Raw genomic sequence first — 11,567 nt, 5'->3', positions numbered from 1 at the left:
CACACATATACACACGCACACACTTTTCAGACAGCCCATTGTGCTGATAATGTGTCGCTGATACAAAGCTGCATATTAACAGAGAGCAGACAGGTCATGTCACACATTCCCCTCCTCTCCTCCTCTCCTCCTCTTCTCTGCTCCTCCTCTCCTCTCCTACTCCTCCTCTCCTCTCCTCTCCTACTCTTCTCTGCTCCTCCTCTCCTCTCCTCTCCTCTCCACCTCTTCTCTGCTCCCCTCCTCTCCTACTCTTCTCTGCTCCTCCTCTCCTCTCCTCCTCTTCTCTGCTCCTCCTCTCCTCTCCTCCTCTTCTCTGCTCCTCCTCTCCTCTCCTCCTCTTCTCTGCTCCTCCTCTCCTCTCTTCCTCTTTTCTGCTCCTCCTATCCTCTCCTCCCCTCCTCTCCTCCTCTTCTCTGCTCCCCCTCCTCTCCTCCTCTTCTCTGCTCCCCCCTCCTCTCCTCTCCTCCTCTTCTCTGCTCCCCCCTCCTCTCCTCCTTTTCTCTGCTCCTCCTCTTCTCTCCTCCTCTTCTCTGCTCCTCCTCTCCTCTCCTCCTCTCCTCTCCTCCTCTTTTCTCCTCCTCTCCTCTCCTACTCTTTTCTCCTCCTCTCCTCTCCACCTCTTCTCTCCTCCTCTCCACCTCTTCTCTGCTCCCCCCTCCTCTCCTCCTTTTCTCTGCTCCTCCTCTTCTCTCCTCCTCTTCTCTGCTCCTCCCCTCCTCTCCTCCCCTCCTCTCCCCCCTCCTCTCCTCCTCTTCTCTGCTCCCCCTCTCCTCTCCTCTCCTCTCCTCCTCTTCTCTCCTCCTCTCCTCTCCTCCTCTTCTCTGCTCCCCTCCTCCCCTCCTCCCCTCCTCTCCTCTTCTTCTCTCCTCCTCTCCTCTTCTCCTTCACTCTGTAAATCAATATCACTCCTTCCGTCCCTTCCTCCCTCACATCCCGACGTCCTGCAGCATCAAGGACCCCACAGACCCCAGCCACAAGCTGTTCACTCCCTTTCTGTCGGGCAGATGGTATCAGAGAATGAGGTCTGATACCAACAGGCTCAGAGACAGTTTCTATCTACAATCCATCAGAATGCTGAACACTTGAACTGGATTGACCACCTGCTCTGATTCTCCGCACCTTAGCAAGCATGCACTCACTCACACACCCACACAGCCATACACTAATCCACACAAACATACACGCAGACACACACACACATATAGTGAACATTAATGCTACACACACATCACAACTGCTGCTACCAGACTCTTATCATGAATGCTAAATGCTGCTCAGTTTAAACAAAACACGTATAAAAAGTGGATGATAATTTGTTCTTTCCTGTATTATACTGATGCTAAAAGGGTTATTCTATTCTCCTGAGCCATTTACTTTATGTTCGTCTGGTCAAAAGTAGTGCACCATATAGGGAATATGATGCCATTTGGGACGTAACATGTATCATGTAGTGAGCTGGAGAGTAACTAGTCTTTAATGAACCAGTGATGGATGGCTGTAGTCCTCAGATGGCTGGAGAGTAACTAGTCTTTAATGAACCAGTGATGGATGGCTGTAGTCCTCAGCTGGCTGGAGAGTAACTAGTCTTTAATGAACCAGTGATGGATGGCTGTAGTCCTCAGAGGGCTGGAGAGTAACTAGTCTTTAATGAACCAGTGATGGATGGCTGTAGTCCTCAGATGGCTGGAGAGTAACTAGTCTTTAATGAACCAGTGATGGATGGCTGTAGTCCTCAGAGGGCTGGAGAGTAACTAGTCTTTAATGAACCAGTGATGGATGGCTGTAGTCCTCAGAAGGCTGGAGAGTAACTAGTCTTTAATGAACCAGTGATGGATGGCTGTAGTCCTCAGATGGCTGGAGAGTAACTAGTCTTTAATGAACCAGTGATGGATGGCTGTAGTCCTCAGAAGGCCGAAGAGTAACTAGTCTTTAATGAACCAGTGATGGATGGCTGTAGTCCTCAGATGGCTGGAGAGTAACTAGTCTTTAATGAACCAGTGATGGATGGCTGTAGTCCTCAGAGGGCTGGAGAGTAACTAGTCTTTAATGAACCAGTGATGGATGGCTGTAGTCCTCAGAGGGCTGGAGAGTAACTAGTCTTTAATGAACCAGTGATGGATGGCTGTAGTCCTCAGAGGGCTGGAGAGTAACTAGTCTTTAATGAACCAGTGATGGATGGCTGTAGTCCTCAGATGGCTGGAGAGTAACTAGTCTTTAATGAACCAGTGATGGATGGCTGTAGTCCTCAGAAGGCCGAAGAGTAACTAGTCTTTAATGAACCAGTGATGGATGGCTGTAGTCCTCAGATGGCTGGAGAGTAACTAGTCTTTAATGAACCAGTGATGGATGGCTGTAGTCCTCAGAGGGCTGGAGAGTAACTAGTCTTTAATGAACCAGTGATGGATGGCTGTAGTCCTCAGAGGGCTGGAGAGTAACTAGTCTTTAATGAACCAGTGATGGATGGCTGTAGTCCTCAGAGGGCTGGAGAGTAACTAGTCTTTAATGAACCAGTGATGGATGGCTGTAGTCCTCAGAGGGCTGGAGAGTAACTAGTCTTTAATGAACCAGTGATGGATGGCTGTAGTCCTCAGAGGGCTGGAGAGTAACTAGTCTTTAATGAACCAGTGATGGATGGCTGTAGTCCTCAGAGGGCTGGAGAGTAACTAGTCTTTAATGAACCAGTGATGGATGGCTGTAGTCCTCAGAAGGCTGGAGAGTAACTAGTCTTTAATGAACCAGTGATGGATGGCTGTAGTCCTCAGAGGGCTGGAGAGTAACTAGTCTTTAATGAACCAGTGATGGATGGCTGTAGTCCTCAGAGGGCTGGAGAGTAACTAGTCTTTAATGAACCAGTGATGGATGGCTGTAGTCCTCAGAGGGCTGGAGAGTAACTAGTCTTTAATGAACCAGTGATGGATGGCTGTAGTCCTCAGATGGCTGGAGAGTAACTAGTCTTTAATGAACCAGTGATGGATGGCTGTAGTCCTCAGAGGGCTGGAGAGTAACTAGTCTTTAATGAACCAGTGATGGATGGCTGTAGTCCTCAGAGGGCTGGAGAGTAACTAGTCTTTAATGAACCAGTGATGGATGGCTGTAGTCCTCAGAGGGCTGGAGAGTAACTAGTCTTTAATGAACCAGTGATGGATGGCTGTAGTCCTCAGATGGCTGGAGAGTAACTAGTCTTTAATGAACCAGTGATGGATGGCTGTAGTCCTCAGAGGGCTGGAGATTATTTAGACTTTAATGTAAGAAAATGATCCATGGCTTTCAGTTTAGAGAGATACTTTTGAGTGTTTTGTTCCCTGGCAGTGCTGAGGAATTATGGGATTTGATTGGCCGCTGGACACAAAGGACTAATGGAGTTTTCCTTGTGATGTGGGTTACCTGGGATAGGATAAAGTAATCCTTCTACCCCCCCCCCCCCTTACAGTATGGTTACAGTATGGTTACAGTAAGGTTACAGTATGGTTACAGTATGGTTACAGTAAGGTTACAGTATGGTTACAGTAAGGTTACAGTATGGTTACAGTATGGTTACAGTATGGTTACAGTAAGGTTACAGTATGGTTACAGTAAGGTTACAGTATGGTTACAGTAAGGTTACAGTAAGGTTACAGTATGGTTACAGTAAGGTTACAGTATGGTTACAGTATGGTTACAGTATGGTTACAGTAAGGTTACAGTAGGGTTACAGTAAGGTTACATTATGGTTACAGTATGGTTACAGTAAGGTTACAGTATGGTTACAGTAAGGATACAGTATGGTTACAGTAAGGTTACAGTATGGTTACAGTATGGTTACAGTAAGGTTACAGTAAGGTTACATTATGGTTACAGTATGGTTACAGTAAGGTTACAGTATGGTTACAGTAAGGTTACAGTATGGTTACAGTAAGGTTACATTATGGTTACAGTAAGGTTACAGTATGGTTACAGTATGGTTACAGTAAGGTTACATTATGGTTACAGTATGGTTACAGTAAGGTTACAGTATGGTTACAGTAAGGTTACAGTATGGTTACAGTATGGTTACAGTAAGGTTACAGTATGGTTACAGTAAGGTTACATTATGGTTACAGTATGGTTACAGTATGGTTACAGTAAGGTTACAGTAAGGTTACAGTATGGTTACAGTAAGGTTACAGTATGGTTACAGTAAGGTTACAGTAAGGTTACAGTATGGTTACAGTAATGTTACAGTAAGGTTACAGTATGGTTACAGTAAGGTTACAGTAAGGTTACATTATGGTTACAGTAAGGTTACATTATGGTTACAGTAAGGTTACATTATGGTTACAGTATGGTTACAGTAAGGTTACAGTATGGTTACAGTAAAGTTACATTATGGTTACAGTATGGTTACAGTAAGGTTACAGTATGGTTACAGTATGGTTACAGTAAGGTTACATTATGGTTACAGTATGGTTACAGTATGGTTACAGTATGGTTACAGTATGGTTACAGTAAGGTTACAGTAAGGTTACAGTATGGTTACAGTAAGGTTACAGTAAGGTTACAGTATGGTTACAGTAAGGTTACAGTATGGTTACAGTAAGGTTACAGTATAGTTACAGTATAGTTACAGTATGGTTACAGTATGGTTACAGTAAGGTTACAGTATGGTTACAGTATGGTTGCAGTATGGTTACAGTAAGGTCTGCTAAATGGCATATTATTATTATTATTATTATTAAGGCTAATAGCTAACATGATTATGAAGATTCTTTCTCAGTCTGTCTATCTATGATGATTTCGTTTTTTGTGGAAACCATCTAAATCCTCCTCCTCCTCCTCCTCCTCCTCCTCTCCTTTTTCAATCCCTTCCCTCTTTCCTGGCTCTGAGCCGGCTAAGATTGTCTGTAGCTGAAGTGTTGTGAACAAAATAACCCCCGTCTGTAATCATCTCTATCTCTCAGGCCAATACGGATTGGGGTGTGGGTGTTGGCATGGAAGGGAGCCAATGTATTTCTAGATATTTCCCAAAGCAAATCATCTCCGTTTTTGATCTGCTGTGTCCTTGGGGATCCTTGATGCCCAGAGTCTTTACTGTTTGGCTGATAATATCCAGGAGGGAGATTCTTCCTCAGAGAAACAATCAACTGCTCCCTGTCTGTCTCTGTTGCTGCTGAGAGAATCAGGGCTCCATCCCAAATGACACACTATTCCCTTTATAGAGCACCACTTTTGACCAGGGCCCACAGCGTAGTACACTATAAAGGAAATAAGTTGCCATTTGGGACACAGTTTCTACCTTAGTTGCAGCTCTCTGTCTCTGTTGCAGCTCAGAGGAACAGCAGCTCTCTGTCGATGTTGCTGCTCAGAGGAACAGCAGCTCTCTGTCTGTCGATGTTGCTGCTCAGAGGAACAGCAGCTCTCTGTCTGTCGATGTTGAAGCTCAGAGGAACAGCAGCTCTCTGTCTGTCGATGTTGCTGCTCAGAGGAACAGCAGCTCTCTGTCTGTCTCTGTTGAATCTCAGAGGAACAGCAGCTCTCTGTCTGTCGATGTTGCAGTTCAGAGGAACAGCAGCTCTCTGTCTGTCGATGTTGCAGCTCAGAGGAACAGCAGCTCTCTGTCTGTCTCTGTTGCTGCTCAGAGGAACAGCAGCTCTCTGTCTGTCGATGTTGCAGCTCAGAGGAACAGCAGCTCTCTGTCTGTCGATGTTGCTGCTGACAGCTGACTATGGGCTTTTCATTCTGCTGCTATGCTGTTGTGATTCACACGTCTGGCCTGAGAACATCTGCGCTGGGTTATTAACTCAGCTATGTGGAAAATGCACTCCTGTATTGGTGAGGGCGGTGCATGTCGGTTGGCAGGACGAGACAACTTCCTGCTCTGATACAAATTATTCATCAGAAGTCCCCATGGGTTGGGCATCAGGCTGAAACAATACCTGCCGTTGAAAATAAATAATTATAGTTACATACTGTATCTTGTGTTGTTACAGCTTACCCAAGCTCCTCATGTTCTGTCGGTGCCCGTCACCTGGGTGAGAGAGGGAGGCATGGTACAGCTGGGGAAGAGGTATCTGAGGGCAGGGTATCAGGGTGCCAGTGATGACCAGATTGTCTACACCATAGTGCGCTCCAAAGGAAGACCCAAACATGGTACGGTACATAACCTTATCCCCCAAACATGGTACGGTACATAACCTTATCCCCCAAACATGGTACGGTACATAACCTTATCCCCCAAACATGCTCCTGTTTCTGCTCACTCACACTGTGTTCATTTGGTAATGATGCTAATTTGTCTTTCTGACTTTCGCTTCCATCCCACATCGCTCTCATACCCTTAATTATCCCCCCCTTACCCTCGCTCTCTCTCCCTTCCTTCCTCTCTCTCCTCTCTCTCTCCCTTCCTTTCTCTCTCCTCTCTCCTCTCTCCCTTCCTTCCTCTCTCCTCTCTCTCTCCCTTCCTTTCTCTCTCCTCTCTCCTCTCTCTCTCTCCCTTCCTTCCTTCCTCTCTCCTCTCTCTCTCTCCCTTCCTTTCTCTCCCCCCTACCCTCTCTCTCTCTCCCTTCCTGATTCTCTCCCCCCTACCCTCTCTTTCTCCCTTCTGATTCGCTCTCCTCTACCCTCTCTCTCTCCCTTCCTTCCTCTCTCCTCTACCCTCTCTCCCTTCCTGATTCTTTCCCCCCTACTCTCTCTCTCTCCCTTCCTGATTCTTTCCCCCTACTCTCTCTCTCTCCCTTCCTGATTCTTTCCCCCCTACTCTCTCTCTCTCCCTTCCTGATTCTTTCCCCCCTACCCTCTCTCTCTCCCTTCCTGATTCTTTCCCCCCTACCCTCTCTCTCCCTTCCTGATTCTTTCCCCCCTACCCTCTCTCTCTCCCTTCCTTCCTCTCTCCTCTACCCTCTCTCTCCCTTCCTAATTCTTTCCCCCCTACCCTCTCTCTCTCCCTTCCTGATTCTTTACCCCCTACTCTCTCTCTCTCCCTTCCTGATTCTTTACCCCCTACTCTCTCTCTCTCCCTTCCTGATTATTTCCCCCCTACTCTCTCTCTCTCCCTTCCTGATTCTTTACCCCCTACTCTCTCTCTCTCCCTTCCTGATTATTTCCCCCCTACCCTCTCTCTCTCCCTTCCTGATTCTTTCCCCCCCTACCCTCTCTTACCACCCCTCCTCCTTCTCTCTTTTACCCTCTCCCCCTCCAGGTGAAGTGGTGTTGGTGCCCATGCCAGCCGACGGCCCGGTGGAAGGTTGGCAGCCCTCGCCTGATGACAGAATCTCTACCCCCACCTCCTCCTTCACTCAGCAGGATGTGAATGAGGGCACTGTGTGGTACAAACACTTTGGCATTGCCGGGGCCAGTGGGCCGCAAGGAGAAACCTTCCAGTTCCAGGTGAGTGGTGGTTGTGTGCCCATTGTACCCCTACCCACCTGCCTGCCAGCTGGCCTGTCTGTCTGTTCTCACTGGGCACAAGCTCACAAACAAACCCACCAACTAACCACTTTTATATTTTTAGATCCATCTTCTAAGGTGAATGTGTTTTAATGATGTAGTGTGACATTTCAAACGATAACCTTTCAGAAGTGTCTCTTCATGATTTTTTAAAAGACCCAGTGAAGGTATAACCCTGTCTGAAGGTATAACCCTGTCTGAAGGTATAACCCTGTCTGAAGGTATAACCCTGTCTGAAGGTATAACCCTGTCTGAAGGTATAACCCTGTCTAAAGGTATAACCCTGTCAAATCTAAAGATGGTCAGATGTTTTCATCATTAGTGAATGCTGTCATGTTCCTAGTGGTCTTTTGTGACAGCCTTAACATTAAAACGGAATTGGTTCTGGAGATGATCTTCTAAGGCTTGTGTGTTGGTAGATCAACACTCATCTATTAAATATGACATTATGTCACTGAGTTATTGGTTTTATTGAGCTGTGTGGTGACACGTCAAATCCACAGGGTTAAAATAGAGGGTACAGGGTAAATTAGAGGGTACAGGGTAAATCAGAGGGTACAGGGTAAATTAGAGGGTACGGGGTAAATTAGAGGGTACAGGGTAAATTATAGGGTACAGGGTAAAATAATTTAGAAGAACGTGGCATATTAACTTACTGTAGAGATGCTGCTGACATACTGCAGCATATTCTACCTATGTTCTGTAGTTTCACTATAAAATCACTGCAATACTGTGCTACATAACATAACATGTTCATAACATGTTCATAAGCATCTCGTAACATGTTCATAAGCAGCTCGTAACCTGTTCATAAGCAATGCACTAAATATTCACTAGTTCTATGTCACAGACAACAGGTCCAATACTTTTACCCTTTTCATTTCATTTTTCATTTTTTAGGGGACACTTTTACCCTTTTCCATAACTGCATTTACAGGACTTCTACTAGTCTAGGTTGAAGCAGAGTTAGTTCCTATTATCTTTTAGTTACAGTCCTTCTACCCAGTTACAGTCCTTCTATCCAGTTACAGTCCTTCTATCCAGTTACAGTCCTTCTGTCCAGTTACAGTCCTTCTATCCAGTTACAGTCCTTCTATCTAGTTACAGTCCTTCTACCCAGTTACAGTCCTTCTATCCAGTTACAGTCCTTCTACCCAGTTACAGTCCTTCTATCCAGTTGCAGTCCTTCTATCCAGTTACAGTCCTTCTATCCAGTTACAGTCCTTCTACCCAGTTACAGTCCTTCTATCCAGTTACAGTCCTTCTACCCAGATGCAGTCCTTCTACCCAGTTACAGTCCTTCTATCCAGTTGCAGTCCTTCTACCCAGTTACAGTCCTTCTACCCAGTTACAGTCCTTCTACCTAGTTGCAGTCCTTCTACCCAGTTACAGTCCTTCTACCTAGTTGCAGTCCTTCTACCCAGTTACAGTCCTTCTATCCAGTGACTGTCCTTCTACCCAGTTGCAGTCCTTCTACCCAGTTACAGTCCTTCTATCCAGTGACTGTCCTTCTACCCAGTTGCAGTCCTTCTATCCAGTTACAGTCCTTCTATCCAGTTACAGTCCTTCTATCCAGTTACAGTCCTTCTATCCAGTTACAGTCCTTCTGTCCAGTTACAGTCCTTCTATCCAGTTACAGTCCTTCTGTCCAGTTACAGTCCTTCTATCCAGTTACAGTCCTTCTACCCAGTTACAGTCCTTCTACCCAGTTACAGTCCTTCTATCCAGTTGCAGTCCTTCTATCCAGTTACAGTCCTTCTATCCAGTTACAATCCTTCTATCCAGTTACAGTCCTTCTATCTAGTTACAGTCCTTCTACCCAGTTACAGTCCTTCTATCCAGTTACAGTCCTTCTATCTAGTTACAGTCCTTCTATCCAGTTACAGTCCTTCTATCCAGTTACAGTCCTTCTATCTAGTTACAGTCCTTCTACCCAGTTACAGTCCTTCTATCCAGTTACAGTCCTTCTATCTAGTTACAGTCCTTCTATCCAGTTACAGTCCTTCTATCCAGTTACAGTCCTTCTATCTAGTTACAGTCCTTCTATCCAGTTACAGTCCTTCTATCCAGTTACAGTCCTTCCTCATCCTCTTCCAGGTGTCCAGTGAGGGTTCTCCAGACACACTCAGTGATGCTCAGACCTTCACCATCGGAGTGATGCCTGAACTCCCAGGGTTCCCCCAGCCTGCACCCAGCTGTGACCTACAGATAACTGTAAAGGAGAAACATGACCAGGGGAAAACAGGCACTATCTCACTGTGGCATAGTCGCATATTATGTATATGTTTATGTTCGTGTGAGATGGATGTATGAGTGTGTGTGTGTGTGTGTGTGTGCGTGTGCGTGTGTCTGTGTGAGATCTGTGAATTCCTCCTGTTCATCTGTAAGAGCATGCTGATGTGTATCTGAGATATCATTTTGTTTTATCAGTGTTTGATGCCACAACTTTATCTCTTGTGTGGTTATCCAGTTGTTTGTGTTTGTGTGTGTGTGTTCGTCTTTCTGTGTGTGTGTGTGTGTGTGTGTGTGTGTGTGTGTGTGTGTGTGTGTGTGTGTGTGTGTGTGTGTGTGTTCGTCTTTCTCTGTGTGTGTGTGTGTGTGTGTGTGTGTGTGTGTGTGTTTGTGTGTGTGTGTTCGTCTTTCTCTCTGTGTGTGTGTGTGTGTGTGTGTGTGTGTGTGTGTGTGTTCGTCTTTCTGTGTGTGTGTGTGTGTGTGTGTGTGTGTGTGTGTGTGTGTGTCCATGCAGGCTCTGGAAGATCACGTGACGGTGCTAACACCCACAGCTTTGTCCTTTGTGGACTCTGCGACACCCAGTGAAAAGCTTGTCTACAACATCACCAAGCCCCTACCTCAAGGACAAGGTCATCTACACTGCCATCCACACACACACACACACACACACACACACACACACACACACACACACACACACACACACACACACACACACACACACACACATAAAGTACATCCATCTCACACACACTTCTCAGTAGAGGAGCAGACATCAGGGGAAGTACTCATGTAAGCTAATTATCTCCACTGTCAAAGCAGATAGAAGGAGGACGCCCATGGCCAGTTAGAACAAACTATCACTATCAGTCCAAGCTAGCTGGAGATCTTTCTCTCGTAAAAATGTGATTATAAAATAACCTTAACCCTAACCTTAGCCACACTGCTAACCGTATGCCTTAACCTAACATTGACCTTAAATTGATAACAATTAGCTCATATTCTTTTTTCAGCCAATTTTGACTTTGTAGCTTGGCCACATAGTAGGAAGCAGCTAACACAGGATCCATAATAAACTCACGTCCTATGTAAACCCAGGTTCTGTGGAGCATCGTGACAGAGCCTACAACCCAGTGTCCTTCTTCACCCAAGCTGACGTCAACCAGGGCCGGATCCTGTACCGCCCTCCCCAGGCCCCCTCTCACCTCCAGGAGCTCTACCAATTCTCTTTCACTGGTGAGTACACGCCAAATCAAATCAAATCAAATCAAAATGTTATTTGTCACATACTCGTGTTTAGCAGATGTTATTGCGGGTGAAGCGAAATGCTTGTGCTTCTAGATCTGACAGTGCAGTAATATCTAACAAGTCATATCTAAAAAATTCACAACATATACCCAATACACACAAAACTAGTAAGGAATGGGATTTAAGAATATATACAGATATGGACAAGCAATGACAGAGCGGCATGGACTAAGATACAGTAGAATATTATAGAATACAGTATATACATATGAGATGAGTAGTGCAAGATATGTAAACATTATTAAAGTGACTAGTGTTCCATTTCTTAAAGTGGCCAGTGATTTCAATAGGCAGCAGCAGCCTCTAATGTGCTAGTGATGGCTATTTAACAGTCTGATGGCCTTGAGATAGAAGCTGTTTTTCATTCTCTCGGTCCCAGCTTTGATGCACCTGTACTGACCTCGCCTTCTGGATGATAGCGGGGTGAACAGGCAGTGGCTCGGGTGGTTGATGTCCTTGATGATCTTTTTGGCCTTCCTGTGACATCGGGTGCTGTATGTGTCTTGGAGGGCAGGTAGTTTGCCCCCGATAATGCGTTCGGCAGACCGCACCACCCTCTGGAGAGCCCTGCGGTTGTGGGCGGTGCAGTTGCCGTACCAGGCGGTGATACAGCCCGACAGGATGCT

The 11,567-nt window shown here is 45.9% G+C and overlaps 1 protein-coding gene across 1 annotated transcript in view; it reads left to right on the top strand.

The window, feature by feature from the left end:
- Positions 1-11,567, top strand: part of LOC311119184 (extracellular matrix organizing protein FRAS1-like) — a gene marked incomplete at both ends in the record, with an annotated part of 161,521 nt that overhangs the window by 30,140 nt on the left and 119,814 nt on the right. The window contains 5 exons of the mRNA XM_084193920.1: positions 5,946-6,105; positions 7,154-7,341; positions 9,499-9,615; positions 10,148-10,262; positions 10,732-10,869. Coding sequence (XP_084050046.1) covers positions 5,946-6,105; positions 7,154-7,341; positions 9,499-9,615; positions 10,148-10,262; positions 10,732-10,869 — 718 coding nt within the window. The remainder of the gene's footprint in view (positions 1-5,945; positions 6,106-7,153; positions 7,342-9,498; positions 9,616-10,147; positions 10,263-10,731; positions 10,870-11,567) is intronic.

This window comes from Coregonus lavaretus (assembly GCF_964263955.1).
Source record: "Coregonus lavaretus genome assembly, contig: HAP1_SCAFFOLD_460, whole genome shotgun sequence".
Classification (NCBI taxonomy): domain Eukaryota; kingdom Metazoa; phylum Chordata; class Actinopteri; order Salmoniformes; family Salmonidae; genus Coregonus; species Coregonus lavaretus.
Note: the sequence above shows the minus strand (reverse complement) of the source record. Positions and strands in the feature narration are given on the sequence as shown.